The 23,157-nt window shown below is 39.8% G+C and overlaps 2 gene segments (V, D, J or C); both read left to right on the plus strand.

Moving 5' to 3' along the window:
* The first annotated feature begins 8,805 nt into the window (after positions 1-8,805).
* LOC122468860 overlaps positions 8,806-23,157 on the plus strand; it is a 39,091-nt gene continuing 24,739 nt past the window's right edge. The window contains 1 exon segment of the V gene segment in view: positions 8,806-8,952. Within this exon segment, the coding sequence occupies positions 8,907-8,952 (46 nt within the window).
* Positions 20,709-21,788, plus strand: LOC122468848. The segment is given in 2 exon segments: positions 20,709-20,905; positions 21,093-21,788. Coding segments are annotated over 2 exon segments (558 nt in total).

The raw sequence follows: 23,157 nt of genomic DNA on the forward strand, positions 1-23,157 counted from the left end.
CCTCTTCTGTCTTCCTGGCAATATGTGGCAGTCCTTTCTGTGTGTTCTGAATATTTTCTTCTTGATAAAATGTGAGTTAGGATTTTCTTGAGAGCCCAGTGATGGTATGTATGTTATGTATATTTGAGGAAAATTAAAAGCAGAAGTGATTTGTCAAGAATTTGAATTGAGAATTAAGACTCTTTTCAAAACTTTGTTAGTATTTTTTCACATCTACAATCATATAATTTAGAAGGGAAAGTTGTATCTTTCAATAATTATTACATAGCACAAACTTTTTTTACATAGTTGATCATCAATAGATGTTTATTAATGGAAGAAGGAAAAGGTGAATTCTGCTATATATTTAGAATTTTTATTTAAGTTTGTGAGTAAATTAAATTTATAAGTTGACTTGTGAAAAATAAACTCCTAGAAGTCTGTATTTCGTTATTGAAGAACATAGTATTTCCTTCTGTTTATCTATGTGTTTTTCAATAAAGCTCCATTGTTTTAAGGTAAAGAAACTTACTCCTAGACATTTAATTTTTATTGTTCCTTATGATTGGAATCTTTATTCCTGGGATATGTGGGCAAAATTATTATATATATTCATCATGCACCTCACCTAAGTATTCTTAGTGGATTGCAGAAGGCATTTAGATTAACATTTATTGTAGAGATAGCTTGCTACAAATTTCCCTATCTTAGCTTCATATTTTGACTGAGTTAAGCATTACTTGTGCAGCGTTTTTAAAAAGTAATTCTTTTAGTGGGGTGCCTGGGTGGCTCTGTTGGTTGGGCGACCAACTTCAGCTCAGGTCATGATCTCATGGTCTGTGGGTTTGAGCCCCGAGTTGGGCTCTGTGCTGACAGCTCAGAGCCTGGAGCCTGCTTCGGATTCTGTGTCTCCATATCTCTCTACTATCAAAAATAAATAAACATTAAAAAAAATTTTTAAAAGGGAATTCTTTTAGTGTTGAAAATAGAATCAATATAAGGAAAGAATTTGCATAAATAATTATTTTCCTAATTCTCCCACCCCTGCTCAATAGCAGGCTATTTTCAAGACATCTCATATTCTTCCTAAAGATGGATACAATTGATGATTCGGTATGGTGAGAATGATCCCTCTTGGCTGAGTTATGGTGGTCAGTTATAAGCTAACTGGTTTGTTGTTGTAGGGAAAGTCATTAGGTTAAATTAGGTTTAAAATATCTGAATAAGAAAGGTCAGTATTGTAGCCCAACATCTCAGTCAGCTTGGATTATTTGATTATATGGTTATACACCAGCTCCTGTGCAGTAGAAGGAAGGCGACTCTCGATTGGTCCATTTCCTCCAAGCCTGATAAGGAGTCAGAGGGAAGGGCAGTTTATATTTTACTGTTTTCTTTCTTCTTAAACCAAGTTAGAAGAGAGAGGGTGCAGTTACTCTTAGCTCAACTGCTTTCTCATACTTAGGCGAGAATGTATTCAACAGAAGAAAACAAAAAGCTAGTCAGAGTGCAGAGTCAGTTCATAGCTTAGATCCAGATACATTCAGGCTTTAAAACTTCATTATGGATGGTGGATTTGTTACCACTGCCTCTGGACGATGTATATCACAGGCTTTATCACAGAAATTCTTTCTGCCATTGTTCTGAAGGCCAGAAGTTGAATTTATTTCACTGGGATGATATCATGATGCTAACAAGGCTGTACCCCCTCCAGACACTCTAGGGAGACATGATTCCCTGTCTCTTACAGCTTTGGTTGCTGCCTGCATTTTTGGCGTATGACCACTTCACTCTAACCTCTGCTTCCATGGTTTCATTGATGTCTCTTTTTCCTGTCTTCAAAACTCCCATTGCTTCCTCTTAAAACTATACATGTGACTATATTTAGGCCCACATAATCCAAGATTATCTCCTCATCTGAGGATCCTTAACTTAATCACATCTTTAAGGTTTTTGTTTATTTTTTTTCTCCTCCATTTTCCACCTGATGTTTATTTATTTCCTTATTTATTTATTTATTGTCCATTATTTTGCCTCTCACAGTTGGCATGGGTGGTGCTTTCTTTTCTAAGCTGAGAAAATAATATACATCTTAGGCAGAGTGCAGTCATAAAAATAGAAGTCACATCACTTATTTTCTTTTCTCAATGTTTTAAAATTGTATTAAAGAAATTCTATAGAAAAATGGGCTATTTTTGGATACAGTTATATCTGTGAATATTAAATTTAATACATAGTATAGATTCATCTAACCACTATACAATCATGATGCAGAACGAGTTCATCACTTCACGCAAATCCCTTGTTCTGTAACTTTAAAAAAAATTTTTTTTTAATGTTTATTTATTTTTGAGAGAGAGAGAGAGAAAGAGCAGGTGAGGGTGTGAGAGAGAGAGAGAGAGAGAGAGAGAGAGAGAGAGAGAAACACAGAATCCAAAGGAGGCTCCAGGTTCTGAGCTGTCAGCACAGAGCCTGAGGCAGGGCTCCAACCCAAGGTCTGCGAGATCGTGACCTGAGCCAAAGTCGGAAGCTTAACTGACTGAGCCACCCACGCACCCCAGTTCTATAACTTTCTAATCACACTCTCTGCCATCCATAAATTTTTGTACACCTGTTTGTTGTTTTATATTTTTATCTTATAAGAATGTCATATGAATGGGAGCTGACAATACATAATCTTTTGATAACTCTGCATCTTAGTGGGAGGAAGCTCATGCCACAGGCACCTGTATGGTCTCTGCCTCTCCCACAATCTCAGTGTTTCTTATCCCTGATTTTTTTAACTTCTAAGTTATTTTATAAAAATGATGAGTTATACTCATCATTTCAAGTGTTTAGACTCTTAAATATTTGATTCATGTTTCTAGAGAAGAAACACTATAGCCATCAAAATGGAGTGGTTTAGTGGACTGTAGGACTAACTCATCTAGTCAGGTTGAGACATGTTCTTTACAGAAGTCTAGTTGTATCTAGTCTATTCTAAATTTTTCTAACATTTAAGACAAATTTTATTGATTAAAATTCCCTTTACTTGCACTAATTGGGGTATGTTTATTGTTTGGCTTTTCAAGGAGATGACACAAAGTAACATACACAACATTTTTTAAAAATCTTTGCTGCACTAACAATGGCTTTGTATAGCTGAATTATAGCATCAGGATGGGTATTGTTTCAGGTAAAGGCTTTGCTCAGATAAGTTATTTTGCCAGTAAGAGAACAAAGTCATGTAATTCAAAAATTGTAACGTTTATCATTAAAGTGGGAATATATTTCTAAAAGCACAAAGAAACAAAAGAATAGAAAGAAGAGCATGAGAATCAGTGGTGCCAAACATCAAAGAGAATTCTCTTCTAATGGTCTTGGATAGAGTTGTCTGCTTTATACAGTAATATGTTTGTTTCAAGTTTCTTGGGTCGGCACTCACCTCTGTGACCTGTCTGCTTCTGCCGATTCTCTCAAGAACCTCAGTTTAAGATTACTAATATGAGCAACATTTTGTATTCTTGTCAATGAAGGATCCATGATGTCATACTAGATGGTAAACGTGTAACCAAGGATCCATTTTATGTACTTTATCTGTTGAACTGGTAATAAATAATACCTCATAAGGTCATTTCACATGTCTCCATGGACGTCTTTCTCTGGGATTTTGTTCAGAGCTGATTAAATGAAAGGCCAGATTATAATCTGGGATGAAAGGAAGAGTGTGAAGGGTTTATTGATCGAGTTCTGTCTGTGAAGGTTGGACTATGTGTGGGTTGGGACATCTGAGCTACATGGGCTGCAGTGAGCAGTTTATGTAAAGACAGCACAGGACTTCGTGAGGGAAGGATGCAGGGCCTGAGGGCTAAGGCTAACATGTACCAGGCCACACTTGTTTCAGGGTGTCTGCTATAGTAACCCATTTCAGTTTTTTTTTAAGTTTATGTATTTATTTTGAGAGAGAGAGAGAGAGACAGAGGGTAAGCAAGCAGGCAGAGAGAAGGAGAGACAGAATCCCAAGCAGGCTTAGAGCACAGAGCCCGACAGGGGGCTCAAACTCACAAACTGTGCTCATGACCTGAGCCAAGATCAAGAGCCAAACACTTAACTGACTGAGCCACACTGGTACCCCAATTTTAGTTTTAATATTCAATTTGTTGTTCCACTATAAGAGAAGATTGGGGGTGGGGGTGATAGCAGAGGTGAATTTTCTGTGTGAGGGCAAACCTTACGTAAGGTTTGTCCCAGAGAAATTTGTTCTGCTGTAGAGAAATTAACGGAAATGGCACAGGTAGTACACAAAGTCCACTTGATATTTAACTCTTTTTTTTGTGATTGCTGTGATTTTCTGATAGGAGAGTGCTCAATCCATGTCATAAATGAAATGCTGTAACTAGTACACACTCATGGCTCCTGGAGGGAATGCAATTGTGTAAGTTCCTTATGGAGATACTCAAATGCTTCCTTGGGACAGAATTCCAGACCATATCCCAGCTTTTCAGATTTTATGGGATTTTGTTGGTTCCAAGACAGGCACAAACAGCCCCATGTTGATCGTCCTAGAAAGTTTCCGTAGCAGTGTTTGTTTCATGTTGCAACCAATTGTCCCTTCTGTGATGCATGGTCTCTGCAGATTTTTACAAATGGTCAGTGGAGATCATTTGGCTCCACCACGCAGCTGTCCTGGCTTTGATATATCTTGTTCTCATGGATGCAACAAATCATCACTTTCAGTGATTCTTTACAAAATTGAGGCCAAGTTTGCAACATCTAAAATGGAATTACTGGATTTGTCTTTATGTTCAGGCAGAAGTGCTTGCATAAGAACCTTGGTCAGAAAGGTGTGTGCAGTATGATGACCTCATTTTCCCCTAGCTGACACTGACTGACACTGATTACATAAGTTTTTGTAAATTGATAGGCCCTAGAGATATTCACTAGTTCAGCCACTTGAATTAATGTTCTTGCTATGTGATTGGATTTTATAAGGGAGTCTGGAGTAGCAATTGCATGACCAGTCTGGTGTCTCTTTCAATGTTTAAGATAAGATTAAAAATCTATTAATTCAGAAACTTGTCTGAGAGTGTCCAAAAGATTGATCCTGGACATGGACACTTCTTGAAAGTCAGAAGCACAATCATGAGGTTCCCTTCATTGAGAAATGTGTTAGAGTTTAAAAATAGGAGAAGTTAATATTTCACATTTACTCAGCCAGCAGGTAGAAAAATGTTAGGTGTTTTCAGAAAGTTATAGTCTATCACTTAGAGAGCAGATAGTTGGTACTCTATGCGGTTCCATCATATTTCATGGCGACTGCAGTACAAATTCTGGAGATGCTTCAAACAATGTAGCTGAGGCTACAATGATTTTGAGACAAGGACGTTAAGACTTTGCTACTGTGTCAGGAGACCAACAATAATAGGCAATGGATTTTTGTTGTTTGCCATGATGTTGAGGAATATCCATAAGATACAACTTTCCTTTTTTTTTTTTTTTAAATTTTATGGGGAGTTGCAGAAGGAGAGAGAGACAGAGAGAGATGTAAATCTCAAGCAGGTTCCATGGGGAGCCTGAAGCAGGGCTCAAACCATGAAAATGGGATCTTGACCTGAGCTGAAATCAAAATTGAGTGTTCAATAGACTGAGCCAGTCTATTGACAACCTTACTTTTAATGTACATACCCAGAGAATGTGTATTACAATCAAATATCATATGATCAGCAGTCCTGTTGAGGTGTATGGGGTCACCTGGGGTTTATTATCTTCAGAACTGAGCACAGAAACTATCAGACTGTGGTTCAACTGGGGTAATCAAAAATATACATCCAAAGGTTGGATAACCTTATGACCAAACTCTGGTTTCCTCTGCACTTTCTGAACAGAGCTGAGCTGTCAAACTAAACAGTGAAGAGAAGAGACCTCAGTGACAGGATATATTGTCTGAAGGCTTCAGTCTAAACTCTTCAGCAAAGAGTGACTAGATTTTTCTGCTTTTGGCCCCAACAGGGAGACATGAACAGATACTGATAGAGAAGAGAAATACTGACATAACAACAGGTAGACTGAAAGAGCTACAGTGATTAGTCTAAACACTTTGCCTTCTTATCATAACATGATTTATTTCTACGTTAGGTGATAAAACATAGCGTGAACATACATGATTCTTAATCTTATGTTGTTTTCATAATCCATCACAGGTAGTATTTTTAAGTGAGTGCCATCCACCCACTTTCATCACAGACACCATGAATGAACGTATCACAGTTAAACCATCAAGCCTCATTTCAGTGTTAAATTTTACAAGTTCTTTTTCAGACGGAATTGTTTCCAAGTTAAGAGTTGCTTAATGAGAAAGGATGTTTGGGCAGTGAGACTCTCAGCTGGTACGGAGAGAAGTGTGACGTGACCCACACAACGTGCTACCCCAGGAAACCCCTGTTTCCTGTTCTGGGGCAGCAGCAGCACATATCCAGCCATCCTTCCCTCACCTGGCAGGCTCCCCTCACAGTGCCCAGCCCTGAAATTGAAGTAGACATTTACCATTTACCATGAGTGGAAGATCTCAAACATGTTTCTGTCCAGCCTTCTGAAGGTGGTCATGGCTTCAAGGTAGGGTCATGTGTCTAAGTGGGGATGGCCCCTGTGAAAACGTCCCTACCCAGTTACCTAAAAACGGGAGATAGGCAGTGTCTTGTGGGTACCTTGGGAGGGAGGCATAGTGGTATACAAAAGGATTTCTTTGTGCCACATCGCTCTAAAACCTCTGATTCCATGTTTTTTTCCTTCAGGATCCAATATTGCCCCGAAGGGAACTCAAGCCCCACCAGCAATGTTTGCAGGACAAGGGGGCTGTCATCCTGGAATGCACATATGACCCCAGTGATCTAAGTTATGGTCTGTTGTGATACAAGCAGCCCAGCAGTGGGGAGATGATTTCCCTTATTCTTCAGGATTCTTAGAATGAACAAAATGTCACAGAAGGTTGCTACTCATTCAATTTCCAGAAGATGAGAAAATCCATCCATCTTGCCATCTCAGCTTCATAGTTAGAGGACTCCCCAGTGTATTTCTCTGCACTGGCAGAGCCTACAGTGAGAAGCGTTTTGGAGGGAGGTACCCAAACCCCAGGGCTCTTTGTTGATACATCCCTCTGCTGTAGGGCCCAAGGCAGGGAGTTGCCATCCCATACAGGAAGTGGCTAGGGCTGTGGCAGCTCAGATGTAGGGTTAGAGGGAAAACCTGACTCTAAGAAAATACCTCCCTAGGTAAGAAAGATGATGCATCAAAAACATCCTGATCCCTGAAAATTTGTATTGAAATTGTTCATTGAGGGGCACCTGAGTGGCTCAGTCAGAAGCATCTGACTTGGGCTCAGGTCATGATCTCATGATTCGTGTGTTGAGCCCCACATCAGGCTCTCTGCTGTAAGCAGAGAACCCGCTTCAGGTCCTCCAACTCCCTCTCTCACTGCCCCTCCCCTCTCTCTCTCTCTCTCTCTTTCTCTCTCTCTCACACACATGCACATACTCTCTCTCTCCCTCTGTCAAAAATAAACATTAAAAAAAAGAAAGAAATTGTTTATTGATGACTACAAGAGCACCGTAAAGAATTTGCCGTTTTGCCATTAGATTCAGCTAGAAGAACTGGCTAAAGAAATTTGGAAACATGTGATTCAAAAATCAGCTAAAATGTGTTTGAGTTGTTTTTTTTGAAAGAGTTATAGATAATGACTTCCTCTTTATTTTCAAGCCAGCACCATCCACACCTATCTGGAATTCTCCCTGTATATTTAAATAGAAGTTTCATGCTGTTTGTCCCAAATTCCTTCCAGCATAGTTTTAAGGCAGGTTTTGACAATGTGATTTGCAAGGTGGAGGAGAAGCGAAGGGATGTGTGAACACAAAAGTTATCCAGGCCCGAGTTTCTTACTTCCCTCTGCATCTGGGACACCATTCCCATGTTGCTCTGGGAAGCTGCTTGATGTGAATCTGTGGAGTGGCCCCAGCAAACAGCCTGAGCTAAACTTTCATCTATGTGTCTGGAGATAAACATTTACAGGGCTACAGAAGATGTGTGCCTCTCCAAAACTTATCCTGATAATCCTGATTCCTTACCTTATGAGGAAAAATTATTTGATTAAAGCTTGGCAGCAAACTCTAATAGAAAGCACCTTTGAGGCTAAAACTTGTTAATAGTATAGGATTAATAATTGTTGCCTAATTCACGTAACAGTCACCTTATATATATAAGAGTCAACAAAACAGTGAGAGAATGAGGTAAGAATCTCAGATCATTCAATAGGAATTCGACAACTTAATTTATGATGTTTCTTCTGTCTAGAATTCACACTTTTTTACTTTTTAATGATTTTGAAAATGAGGAATACTTGACGACTGAAATATTTGACTATAAAATAGTATGACTTTTCTACTGGAAAGCTTTTATTAAGAAGATTGTATTCCTTACAATTCATATTATTTTAGGACCAAGAAATACTGTATTTCAATTAAAAGCTATTTGTTTATAAGTTTTGTTTAAGATTATTTAGTGAGTGCTTAAAAAAGGACAGTGGGTATTCTAAATATTGGGTTACAATGCTGAAAAACACAGAAGCACTCAGTAATGAGTTGACTTCTTATAACTTTCTATATATTCAACCTCAACCCTTTTCTGGGGGTCAGTGGATTATAGGCTGGCCCACAGTGGATATGTGGGCCCACCTGAAGACTGCCATGTGCCTCATAAAGTCAGGGACAAAGACATCTTGCTGACTCTGGGAGGACCATGGGCACCATGCATCCTGTTTCAGCCCCCGTCCAGCAGGGGGTGCAGCTTCCTAACACAAACACCTTTCCTGAGAAATGTGGGCTTCCACTGATCATTGCTCTGTCTCTCCAATGCTTCTTCCTGCTACGAATGAAGCACATTAGCTACGTGACACTCTAGAGATGAACTCTTCTCCAGGCTTCGTGACTGTGGTACTCTTGATGCTTGGTAAGTAAAATGCCTCTTAGTATTTGGATTGTTTCATCTATTGTGACAGCAAAACCTATAACTATAATTTTATCCAGATTTTTGCCCAAGGTAACACAGGTCTCTTTTCTTTTTCCCCAGGACGAACCCATGGAGACTCAGTGACCCAGATGGAAGGCCCAGTGACCCTCTCCGAAGGGGAGTCCCTGACTATAAACTGTACTTATTCAGCGACAGGGTACCCCACTCTTTTCTGGTATGTCCAGTATCCTGGAGAAGGTCCACAGCTCCTCCTGAAAGCCTTGAGGGACACGGAGAAGGGAAGTCACAAAGGTTTTGAAGCCACCTACGACGGAAAATCCAAAACCTTCCACTTGGTGAAATCATTAGTGCAAGCGTCAGATTCAGCTGTGTACTACTGTGCTGTGAGTGACACAGTGACAGGGACTGCAGGGGGAGCTGAACACAAACTCTGAGCAGAACAGGGCCTGGGATGCTGAGCATCTCTGACTGATCCTCTCTGGTTCCAGCACAGTGTATGGTGGTTTGCCCCTCAGTGTCTGCTTGATACAAAAGTCATACAAATGGCTAGAGCATGGGAACCAGAAGGAACATTCCCCAAACCCAGCTGTTCATTAGTGCAATGAGAAATTCCAGTAGTTCCTCAGTCAGGACCTAAGTAATTTCAAGGTGAAACCACATAACATTGAAGTGGTATCTTGCTCATCTTGCTGTGAAAGTCCAGCCCCACAAGTTGCTGAGGCCCCCCTGGTGGGTATTGCTGTGTCCAATGACACAATGAGAGAGCCAGGGTGTGCCCAAGAAGGTGGTGTCCGTCCCATGTCTTCCTGACAGAGGATGGGCAGGAGAGGTGATGGGAGAGCTGCAGCCCCAAACCAGGTTTGAATAAAGAAAGAAGGGGAGGGAAGAAAGGAGGGGAACATATGTAAGTGACAATGAAAAGAGAGGCAAGGGACCTGTGGCCTAGTTTCTTTTCTAGTAAATCAGATTGTAGACACAGGCTGATGTTCAAAATGAAGGGAGAGGGCAGACACATAATTGAGGAAATGACTCATGTCCAGGCCAGTTAAGTAGATCAGTTGGCTTTGGAACAGTAAGAACTCGAGTGAGATGGTTTTCAGTGCTCAGGAAATATGGTGAGATTAAATGCTCTTGGACTGACTTTTTATAACAATATAGATACATAGGTCATACTGGCAGAAAATCCTATAGATTTCTCCGATGTCTCTCCCAGAGGGAGAAAAATCATGGGTTTTGGAAATGATATGGGATGAGGAGAAATAGTGAAAATGACATTAGAAAAAGCAAACTCTGAATTGCCCTGCAAATATACTGCCAGACTTTGCAAATATTACAATCTTCTTTAAATATTCTCTCCTTATCAGCTGATTTTATGAGTGAGCCATGATCAGAATATTAATACATTTCCTTATATATTAGTTATATATTCGTGATTTAAATTAATTTTTTATGGGGCAGCTGGGTGGCTTAGTCAGTTAAGCATCTGGCTTCAGCTCAGGTCATGATCTCGTGGTTTGTGAATTCGAGCCCCGTGTCAGGCTCTGTGCTGACAGTTCGGAGCCTGGAGCCTGCTTGAGATTCTGTGTCCACCTGTTTCTCTGCCCCTCCCCTGCTCACGCTGTCTCTGTCTCTCAAAAATAAATAAACATTAAAAAATTTTAAAAAAATTATTTTTTTATTTAATTGGTTAAAATGTAAATTTTACAGTAAAACCTTGGTTTGCGAGCATAGCTTGCTCTGGAAACATGCTTGTAATCTAAAGCACTTGTATATGAAAGGAAATTTCCCCATAAGAAATCATGGAAACTTAGATGATTCATTCTACAACCCAAAAATATTTATTTAAAAATGATTACAGTACTGTAATACAAAATAAAAAGAACATACTAATCATAAGGAAAAATAAACAGATTAACCTTGCACTTCCCTTTGAAAACCTTTGTGACCGGTGTGAGGGAGATAAGAGAGAGGAAGGTTAGTATGAAGGATGACTTTCACTATCACTAATGGAATCATTGCTATCTATTGGCTCAATGGAATCTTTTTTTCTTGCAACTTTAACAAGGAACCTATCCAATGACACTTGCTTTTGCCTCCTTTTGAGGATTTCGCAGAAATGTGACATTGCATTGTTGTTAAAAGGATTCATTGCTCGCACTGCTACAGCGTTATTCAGGTGGTGATTGTCTACAAAATTTTGCACTATTTCCACATTTTACACATCTCCCTAATGTCATTTGAAGTGAGGGATTCCTCCACCTTTTCCTCCTCCTCCTCCTCTATAGAGGAGATGCAGATGTAGACTTCTCATAAAACCTTGGAATTTTGGCCACTCGCATACCTTATTGGTACTTCTCCATGACTTCTTTCTCAACTTCCACTGTAATCATCTCCTTCTTCTTACCACCTTTCCTTTCAACCTTTTTCTGCATGGGGGCTACTGTATACACTCGCATGGATGTTGACTACAGTACAGTGTTAATAAACTCTTGTCACATACTGTATTTAATGTAACTGGCAATAAGGAAGCAGAGGAAAGGGTCTATATCTGCAGGCAGCCTGACCTAGAGTGAAGCACAGCATTCCTAAGCTCACTCTTGTATGGAAAAGCAAGAGTGTCCATACACTGTCCATAGGTGCTTTGAAATGACAAAAAAAAATCCAAGTGCCAGTTGTGGGCACCTTCCAACATTCTGAAAAATCACTGATTTCTGCCAAACACCACAGCCTGAGGCTGAGCATCTGAGCATGGGAGACCATCACCCACAATTCCACAGCGAAAGAGAGAGAGAACCATTGGCTCAATTGTGATCATGTGATGTTCAGCATCAGGTACTAGTCATATTGCAAGACATCACTCATTTATCAAGTTAAAATTTATTAGAAATGTTTGCTCATCTTCCAAACACCTGCAGAACAAGGTGTTTGCAATCCAAGGTTTTACTATATTTTCAACTTCTATAAATATCAATGTATGCTAAAAGATACTTTAAGTAATTCAAAAGGTTATATACTAAGTATTTTTCTCAGACATTTGGATAAACATGGTAGACTAAGGGTGCGTGGTTGGTGCAGGTGGTAGAGCATGTGACTCTTGATCTTGGGGTTATCAGTTCAAGCCCTATGTTGGATGTAGAGATTACCTAAAAATATAATCGTTAGAAAAAACAATGGTAGATAAAAAATACAAAGTTATCTCTTGATTTCTCTAAAACTCTATTCAAATGATAGGAAAAATATCCTACAGAGCAGAAACCCACAAACCCAAATAGAAACAGAAAAGAAGCTATCAGCAGACAGTGATGCCAACAAATTTTAGAGAATGAGCAGTATATGGAGAAATGCAAACTTTCATGAAAGATTCGATAAAGAAGAAAACGACATCTGGTGTAGAAATACCTGTGTGTGCTGTGCCCTCTGGAAAGGCTGAGGGAAAAGACCCCACATATTTTTGAATATTTTGAATAACGGAGGAGGAGGATGTTGCCTACGTTGGTATATGTGTGTGTTTGCATACACACGCATGTGTATGTATACGTGTATTGAAGTTATTGGCACGTAGGGAAGGTAAATAAGTGGATGGAGTGAGAAAATTCCTAGGTAATAGAATAGCCATGCACTCCACGGCCCTTTATAACAAGCAATGATCACTTTCTAAACCAGCAGAAAATTGGAAGTTGATTTCTGAGGAAAAGAGCATATGAAAAATTCCCACCCAAATACACCCAATCCAAATCCTGTGTATTATTAAAGTTTTTTATTTTTGCTTATCAGCTCAGCTTTCTTATACTTACAAAAATTCTTCCCGTCCCCCTTCTAATCCTGACAACCACTGATGTTTCTACCATCTTCCAGAATTGTGATGCATCCAGCTTTGGTTTTCTTTTTCAGGATTGCTTTGGCTATTTGAGGTCTTTACTGGTTCCACACAAATTTTAGCATCATTTGTTCTAGCTCTGTGAAAGACGCTGGTGTTATTGTGATAGGGATTCCATTGAATATGTAGATTGCTTTGGGTGGTATCGACATTTTAACAATATTTCTTCTTCCAGTCCATGCGCATGGATTTTTTTTCCCACTTTTTTGTGTCTTCTTCAATTTCTTTCATCAGCTTTCTATTGTTTTCAGTGTACAGATTTTTCACAACTTTGGTTAAGTTTATTCCTGTTGTTTTTTTTTTTATGGTTTTTGATGCAGTTGTAAACAGGATCAATTCCTTGATTTCTCTTCCTGCTGCTTCATTATTGGTGTATAGGAGAATGCAACTGATTTCTGTGCATTGATTTTATATCCTGTAACTTTGTTGAATTCATCGATCAGTTCTAGCACTTTTTTAGTGAAATCTTTTGGGTTTTCCAGATAGAGTATCATGTCATCTGAGAAGAGTGAATGTTTGACTTCCTCCTGGCTGATTTGGATGCCCTTTCTTTCTCTGTTTCGTCTGATTGCTGAGGTTAGGATTTCCAATACTATGTTGAATAATAGTGGTTAGAGTGGACATCCCTGTCATGTTCCTGACCTTAGGGGGAAAGGTTCTCAGTTTGTCCCCATTGAAGATGATATTAGTGGTGGGTCTTTTGTATATGGCTTTTATGATCTTGAGGTACGATCCTTCTATCCCTACTTTCTTGAGGGTTTTTGATCAAGAAAGATACTCTATTTTGTCAAATGCTCTCTGCATCTATTGAGAGGATCATGTGGTTCTTGTCCTTTCTTTTACTGATGTGATGAATCACGTTAATTGTTTGCGGATATTGAACCAGCCCTGCATCCCAGGTATAAACCCCACTTGATTGTCGTGAATAATTCTTTTAATGTGTTGTTGGATATGGATGGCTAGTATCTTGTTGAGAATTTTTGCATCCATGTTCATCAGGGAAATTGTTCTATAGTTCTCTTTTTAGTGGGGTCTCTGGTTTTGGAATCAAGATAATGCTGGCTTCATAGAAAGAGTTTGGAAGTTCTTCTTCCATTTCCATTTTTTGGAGCAGTTTAAATAATAGGTGTTAACTCTTCCTCAAATGTTTGGTAGAATTCCCTTGGAAAGCCATCTGGCCCTGGACTCTTGTTTTTTTTTTTGGGGGGGGGATATTTTTGATTACTAATTCAATGTCTTTATTGGTTATGGGTCTGTTCAAATTCTCTATTTCTTCCTGTTTCAGTTTTGGTAGTTTATATGTTTCTAGGAATTCATCCATTTCTTCCAGATTGCCCATTTTATTGGCATATAATTGCTCATAATATTCTCTTATTATTGTTTGTATTTCTGTGGCATTGGTTGTGATCTCTCCTCTTTCATTCTTGATTTTATTTATTTGGGTCCTTTCTTTTTTCTTTTCAAATAAACTGGCTATAGGTTTATAAATTTTGTTAATTCTTTCAAAGAACAAACTCCTGGATCTGTCCTACTGTTTTTTGTAATTTTGATATCATTGATATCTGCTCTAATCTTTATTATTTCCCATCTTCTGCTGGTTTGGGGTTTATTTGCTGTTCTTTTTCCAACTCTTTAAGATGTAAGGTTAGGTTGTGTTTCTGAGACCTTTCTTCCTTCTTTAGAAAGGCCTGGATTACTATATATGTCCCTCTTATAACTGCCTTTGCTGTATCCCAGAGGTTTGTGGCTGTGGTCTTATCATTTTCTTTTTTTATTTATTTAAAAAATTTTTTAATGTTTATTTATTTTTGAGGGAGAGAGAGAGAGAGAGAGAGAGAGAGAGAGAGAGAGAGCAAGCTTGAGCAGAGAGAGGGGCTGAGAGAAAGGGAGACACAGAATCTGAAGCAGGTTCCAGGCTCTGAGCTGTCAGAACAGAGCCTGATGGGGCTCAAAGTCACAAGCTGTGATCTCAAGCTGTGAGATCATGACCTGAGCCAAAGTCAGACACTTAACCAACTGAGCCAACCAGGCTCCCCTGTGGTATTATCATTTTCATTAGGTTCCATGTGCTTTTTAATTTCCTCTTTAACTTCTTGGTTAACCTGTTCATTCTTTAGTAGGATGTTCTTTCATCTCCAAGTATTTGTTGTCTTTCCAAATTTTTTTCTAGTTGTTGATTATGAGTTTCATAGCATTGTGCTCTGAAAATATGCACGGTATGATCTTGATCTTTTTTGTACTTGTTGAGGGCTAATTTGTGTCCCAGCATGTGGTCTATTCTGGAGAATGTTCCTTGTGCAATTGAGAAGAATGTGTATTCTGTTGCTTTAGGGTGAAATGTACTGAATATGTCTGTTAGGTCCATCTGGTCTAGTATGTCATTCAAAGCCATTGTTTCCTTGTTGATTTTCTGCTTAGATGATCTGTCCATTGCTCTAAGTGGGATGTTGAAGTCCCTACTATTATGGTATTATTATTATCAATGAGTTTCTTTATGTTTGTGATTGATTTATATATTTGGGTGTTACACATTAGGGGCATATGTTTACAATTGTTAGATCTTCTTGGTGGATAGACCCCTTAATTGTGATATAATACCCTTCTTCATCTGTTACAGTCCTTATTTTAATATCTAGGGCGTCTGATGTAAGTATGACTACTCTGGCTTCCTTTTGGTGACCATTAGCATGATAGATGGTTCTCCATCCCCTTACTTCCAATCTGAAGGTATCTTTGGGTCTAAAATGGGTCTCTTGTAAACAGCATATAGATGGATCTTGTTTTCTTATCCATTATATTATCCTATGTCTTCTGATTGGGGCGTTTAGTCCATTGACATTTAGAGTGAGTACTAAACGATATGAATTTATTGCCACTGTGTTGCCTGTAGAGTTGGAGTTTCTGGTGGTGTTCTCTATTCCTTTATAGTCTTTGTTGTTTTTGGTATTTATTTATTTATTTTTCATGTTTTCTCCCCTCAGAGAGTCCCCCTCAAAATTTCTTGCAGGGCTGGTTTAGTGGTCACAAACTCCTTTAATTTTTGTTTGTCTGGGAAACTGTTTGTCTCTCCTATTTTGAATGACTGCCTTGCTGGATAAAGAATTCTTGGCTGTAGGGACACATTAGTGGCTCAGTTGGTTAAGTGCCTGACTTTGGCTTAGGTCATGATCTCACGGTTCATGAGTTTGAGCCCTGTGTAAGGCTCTGTGCTGACAGCTCAAACTTGGAGACTGCTTCAGATTCTGTGTCTCCCTCTCTCTCTGCCCCTTGCCCACTCACATTCTTTCTCTCTCAAAAATAAACATTAAAATTAAAAAAGAAAAAAAAAAGAATCCTTGGCTGCATATTTTTCTGATTCAACACATTGACTATATCCTGCCACTCGTTTCTGGCCTGCCAAGTCTCTGTGGATAGGTCTGCTGTGAACCTGATCTGTCTTCCCTTGTATGTTAAGGACTTTTTTTTCCCTTGCTGCTTTCATAATTCTTTCTTTGTCTTTGTATTTTGTGAATTTGACCATGATATGCCTTATTGGTGGTCAGTTTTGTTGAATCTACTGGGATTTCTCTGTGCTTCCTGGATTTTGGTGCCTGTGTCTTTCCCTAGGTTAGGAAAGTTTTCTGCTATGATTTGCTCACAAAACCCTTCTACCCCTTTTTCTCTCTCTTCATCTTCTGGATCTCCTATAATTCGGATGTTATTACTTTGTAATGAGTCACTGAGTTCTCTAATTCTTATATATCATGCTTTTTTGCCTTAGTTTCCCTCTTTTTTTTTTTTTGCTTCATTTATTCTCCATAATTTTGTCTTCCGTATTGCAGATTTGCTGCCCTGCCTTATCCTTCTTTGCCATGGTGTCATCCATTTGAAATTGCATCTCCGTTATAGCATTTTTAATTTTGTCTTCACTAGATTGTACTCCTTTCATCTCTGCAGAAAGGGATTCTATGCTTTTTTCAACCCCAGCTAGTATTCTTATTATCATGATTCTAAATTCTAGTTCAGACATCTTGGTGATATCTGTGTTTATTAAGTCACTGGTTGTCATTTCTTTCTGTTCTTTCTTTTGGAGTGAATTCCTTCATTTTGTCATTTTGGAGAAAGACAAAGAATTAATAAAATAAAAATTAAAATTAAAAAATTAAAAACAACACAAAAAATCAAACAAAAGGAAACTAGATCCTAGGTATGTTTTGGTCTGGCTGTTGAAAGAAGCTTGATATAATGGAGAAAAAAGGAAAAAAAAAAGAAAAAATAAGAAAAATTAAAAAAATTTAAAGATGTGTACAATACAATAAAATGAAATGAAGAAAGCAAAATAGAATAAAAAATTTACAAAATAAAAAACATAGTAAAAAAGTTAAACAAATTTTTAAAATATATTTTGTTGTCAAATTGGCTAACATATAGTGTGTAAAGTGTGCTCTTGTTTTGGGGGGTAGATTCTCATGGTTCATTGCTTATATATAACACCCAGTGCTCATCCCAATAGGTGCCCTCCTCAGTCCCCATCACCCATTTTCCCATCTCCCCCAAACCCCCATCAACCCTGTTTGTTCTCTGTATTTAAGAGTCTTTTATGGTTTGCCTCCCTCCCTCTCTGTTTGTAAATATTTTTTCCCCTTCCCTCCCCCCAAGGTCTTCTGTTAAGTTTCTCAAGATCCACATATGAGTGAAAACATATGATATGTGTCTTTCTCTGACTGATTTATTTCATTCAGCATAATACCTTCCATTTCCATCCACATTGCTGCAAATGGCATAATTTCATTCTTTCTCATTGCCAAGTAGTATTCCATTGTATATGTGTGTGGTATATGTATGTGTGTGTGTGTGTGTGTGTGTGTATATATATATATATATACAAAAAAATTAAAAAATATAATAAAAAAGTTATACAAATTGCTTTAAAAAGCAGAAAATAAGAATAAATTCTTTCTCTTTCTGTATCCAAGAAAAAGCAAAAAAACAAAAGCAAAAACAAAACAAAAAACCCCAAATAGATGGACCAATGAACAGAATGAAATCCGAATAACATCCAGTTTCCCTAGAAGTCTAACTATGAAGCACTTTATAGTCCATACACTAAGCCTGTGGATAGATTTGTGGTGGTTCTCTAGGGCTTGAGCTTGGTTGGTGTGGTTGGATGGGGTTAACGTAATGGCTGGGTTCTCCACTAGGTGGTGGTGCTTAGCTTACTGGGGTGGATTGCTGTGGCTCGCATGCGCATATATGCACATGCGTGGGAGAGGTGGAAATGGTGTCACCCATCTTCCAGTCTATGGCACTGGAACTCTGCTCTCACCGACCATCAATCAAGTACCCTTCCTTTGTCTCTGCCTTCCATCCACTCCCTTCTTCTACACTGTTCATGTCCAAGCCAGCAGTCTGCCAGGTTGCACCTCTCTCCTGAATTATATCTCATATGGGGCTGTGTTTACATTCCCCTCATTTCTGAGAGCCCTGCAGCTTGGGCCTGCTCTGACCCTCTGGGGGAGGGTTTCCAGGAGCAATGGCTGGTTGCTGGCTTTGCCTTGGGAATGTTTGTGTGGTTGCACTGTTGCAGAGGTTCAGAGATTGTGGCTGGGTGCATGTTTGCCCCAGAAAAAAGTTCATGTGATCACACAGGAGTAGAGGTTCAGAGATTATGGGAAAGCACAACACACAGCCGGTGCCAGGTTTCACCACAACCTGGCACTTTGGTTCCAATATCAGCAAACATGGCTGTTCTCTGGTGTCCGATGGGACCTTTGCCTGTGGGGAGGTCCTATAGGCTCTACCAAATGTCCTCCAAGCAGGGGAACTTCTACTCCCTGTGTGGCCAATGGATCCCTCGGACCTTGCTGCCTGCTCCAGGGGATTCGCTTTTCCCACCAGAGTACCACCAGGTATTGAGCTATGGACTTTCTGACACTGCTCTCCCCTGTTTATAGAGTCCTATTGGTATTGAAACCATCTCCTTTCTCCTTTCTTCCTTTCTTATTCAGTCACTTTGGGTGTTTCCACTCTTTTTCTTTCTCTCCAGCTGCTTCAGGGGGAGTGCTTTTCCTGTACTCTCCCCACTTTCTCTGTCCTCTCTCTGCAAAAACAGTTCCCTACCCTCTGTGGCTTCTGTCTCTCCAAGTTTACCTGTCTGTACTGTGTACTTGCCAAGTTCTGTGGCTCAAGTTATGCAGAGTGTTGTGTTAATCCTCAGATCAATCTTCTAGGTGTGCAATATGGTTTGGTGCTGATCTAGCTACATTTCAGGGACAAGAAAAGCTGAGAAGTTCCATGCTGCTCTGCCATCTTGGCCCCTCTCTTCTATGGGTTTATTTAAAAAATTTTTAAAGTTTATTTATTTATTTTTAGAGAGAGAGAGCAAGAGAGTGCATGGACAGGGGAGTGGCAGAGACAGAGGGAGAAAGAGAATCCCAAGCAGGCTCTGTGCTGTCAGCACAGAGCCCGAGGTGGGGCTCAAACCCACAAACCATGAGATCATGACCTGAGCTGAAACCAAGAGCCCAGCAGTTAACCAACTGAGCCATCCAGATGCCCCTGTAGATTTATTCTGAACTAAGTTAAAGAAATCAAGTAAACAGCACAGGTTGAGATTTATCAAAATATTTTCTGATATCAATTTCCATGAAATTCCATTTTACATGTGGGATTTGGTTCATTTTTAATCCCCATTCAATCTGAGCAGTTACCTTCTATTTTGACCATCTGCATTTCCTTCATCAGGAAGCATGGAGTGAATGGGGCTGGGGGGCTCTCTCTGCTGAGTTGCTTGGTATAAAGTGGTCTTTGCTGATTGTTTCAGTCCTCTAGGGGGCACTCTAGGCTTTGTAAGAAACAAAGACTTTGTGATGGTCCAAGAGTTGAACAGTTGAAGAGAGAACAGAAGTCATGTGACCCAGTCAAATTATAAATAGCAAAGGTTGGGGGGGGGGGGGGGGGGACATTGTTTGCCTAAAATTCATCTCAGGTTTCCAGTTCTGCCATTCCACATAAACTTCAAAAAGGTGGAACCCATATCTCCATAAATACCCTGTGAGGATGACTCTCTGAGCACAAGTACCAGGATAAGAATATTTCTGGGCATTGCGACTGTGGAAGCTCAATGGAAAACATCCTATTACTTGTTTTCTATGGTTATCAATAAAATCACACAAACCCACTGACCTAGGAATTATTTCAATACCCCAGACAGCCTACCTTTTCATTTATCTCTGCTCAGAGTGGAAGGAATGAGAATGAAGAGAAGAGAAAAAAATAAGGAAGAAAAATGGAAGAAAAGGGAGGCTACAATATTTACTTTGACCAGTAGCATGTAGACCAGCAAAAATCAGCTGTGTGGGTGAGCAGGGTGTCCACGGGTTGCACAAGAGAGGCAGAGAGGTGTATATTAAATCAGAGTGGACATACAAACATCTTATTATTCACCAACTAAATTCTGCTTGGAATCATTTTCTGTGCAGATAGTGACTGTCCATCGTGGTTTCTAGAACTCTCTTGATTTCAAGAAATTATATTTACTTCCACAATACACGCTATCATATAATTTCCCTTTATTAGTATTTTTATATAATTGAATTCTCACATTGTCTATCAAACCATGCAATATGGGGGATGGGTTACTCTTCCCTGTGATTTTTCAAGGTTCTGTGTAACCCATTGAGACACTGACTTATACAGAAATATTATCCACTTTCCTCTAATCCACAAATTTCTTACAAAAAGTATTTTCAGGGAAAAAAAAACCTCTTATAACTTCACATATTGGAAATATCGTCCCTACCTCCCTGCTCTGTTGGCAAGCACAGTTTTGGATAGATTGCTCTGCAGTCTCTTGGGCCACTGTGGGTGGAGTTTCAGTTCCGGGACTGACAGGGTTCAGGTGTGATTGGTGCTCAGTGATTCTGGAGGGACGTGGTGACTGTTGACAACACAACTTCTCTGACCCAAGACTCTACACTCTTCAGAGTAGGGGTGAAGGCACGTCAGCGACCAGACAAGGAGTCATGAAGAGACAGCGGGGAGCCCTGCTGGGGCTTCTGTGGGTGCAGGTTTGCTGTGAGTGGGGGCGTCCCAGATGGGGGCAGGGGAGGTTCACAGCCCGCAGTGGAGGGGGAGCTGGCACAGAACTCCTGCAGGGTCTACACCCTCAGCAGGTGTTCCCGGGAATACTCTATGGGTTTGAAAACTGCCTCAGTGGCTCTGCAGTGACTTCTTTTGTGTTTGGTTTTGTCTTTCCAAGCAGGGGTGAGAGGGATGGACGTGGAGCAGACACCTGCAGCCCTGAGCCTCCAGGAGGGAGCCAGCTCTACCCTGAGGTGCAATTTTTCCAGCTCGGTGAACAGCGTGCAGTGGTTCCGACAGAACCCCGGGGGCGGCAGCCCCACCCGGCTGTTTTACATCACTTCAGGGATGAAGCAGGATGGGAGGTTGAACTGCACAGTGAACACTAAGGACCGGCACAGCAGCCTGCATATCATGGCCTCCCAGCAGGAAGACTCAGCCACCTATCTGTGTGCTGTGGAGGCACAGTGCTCCCTGCTGCTCTGCAGCCTGTCCCCAAACTGCAGCTGGGCTCGTGGCCCCAGCTCTTCATGGGGCAGGCACTTATTTGCCCACACAGGAGTTTTTGCACATTTTCATACTTATGCTACAGTACTTTTTTCCCTCCTAAAAGTATACCCATCAGGGCTGTCATTTCACTTTTGCTTTTCTTGCCCTTTTTCTTCCCAGAAAGCCCTTTCCAGGTAAAAAGCTCTACCATGGAACCACTGGAGTAGTTGACGGAGATGCCGATATCCAATGCCCAGTTGAAACATATCTCCTGGCAGCTAGCATATAAATTATATGTAAATTACTCAGAGAGAAAAGGCTTGAAAACATATATGGTCATCAACCATGACCATATGACTAAGAGATGACTAAATTTTTCAGTTACCTGCACATGGTTTTTTTTTTCAAAGAAAATAATACAGAACATGTGTAATGTTTTTTAAAGTTTGTATTCGGCTTTTACACCCTGGAAATACAAATATAATAAAACAATTTTTATTGAAGTTTAACCACTCTACTTAACTTATTATAATTATTTTCTATTTTGGTAAGATAATGCCCTGTAATAAGTACTTTTATTTTATGCACGAATAAGGTGAGGATTTTAAAGCAAAAGTGACTTCGTTGAGGTCATATTATTCCTAAATTAGAGCATCTGAGGTGACATGAGAGCTTATCTGCTAGCTACCTGATGTAGAAGAGTCTTCAGAATCACAAAAGGATTCTAATGATCAGTTTTTACAATGTGTTTATATATATCACTGACAAAAGTACCCAACTGTCATTTCTAAATAGCACCTTGGGTGGAAGAGCTCATGGAAATTTTCCTTCTGTTCCATTGAAATCCATTGCTTTTCCTTGTGTTTTGAGTGAATGTATTACTCATGATTTTGTAGCATCATTCACCATTAGGGAAATGAAGTATAAATCTTCCCGAACTACTCTGAAAAAAACTCTTCTCTGTTGTAGGCAGAGACAAAGACTTCTGACTCCAAACTCAAAGTTCAAACTTGCATGTGGAATAATTAAAACACAAACTGAATTCCAGCTTGCACTGTTTTTTATGTTGATGAAAGGGCGTTGCTAGGAAGGACCGGGACCTTGACAATTATGGTGGACATAAATGGGCAGACTCCCAGAAACTGGGTGCAGAGCCAGCTTCTAGAGCACGTGACCTGTGCAATTCCACAGCACTTTGACTCTCAGAAGGAGCCCTGGCCTTGTTTTAATGCTCTGCCATCACTGTCTTGAAATTAAAATAATTTTATCTTTGTACTGGTTTTTGTAAGTGAAGTCCCGTTAGAGGGTGGAACATATGCACGAGCAGAGAAGGTCCACGGGCAGCAGGACACAGCGTGTGAACACATGCAGGCTCAGGTTCTCTGTCACAGCAGGCTGTGTGTGAGCTGGGCAGTGGGCGGGACCACCTGTTGTGCCTGTGCGCGCCTTGGACTACCTGCGGCTTTGACATGTTGTAAAAGGGTATAGTAAATTTTGTTGGTAAATTACTACAAAATGGAAGTGTATACATGGCCATTTCAATAAAACAGTTTGGCAGTTTCTTACACAACTAAACATACTCTTACCATATGACCCAGCAATGGCCTTCCTGAGTATCTAACCAAAGAGTTTGAAAACTTATGTCCACACACTAACCTGTATACAGGTGTTTTATAGCAGTTTCATCCATAATGGCCAAAATTTGGAAGTAGCATCACGTCTTTGAATAGGCAAATGGGTAGATAAATGGTGGTATA

The sequence above is a fragment of the Prionailurus bengalensis genome, chromosome B3 (assembly GCF_016509475.1).
Source record: "Prionailurus bengalensis isolate Pbe53 chromosome B3, Fcat_Pben_1.1_paternal_pri, whole genome shotgun sequence".
NCBI lineage: Eukaryota > Metazoa > Chordata > Mammalia > Carnivora > Felidae > Prionailurus > Prionailurus bengalensis.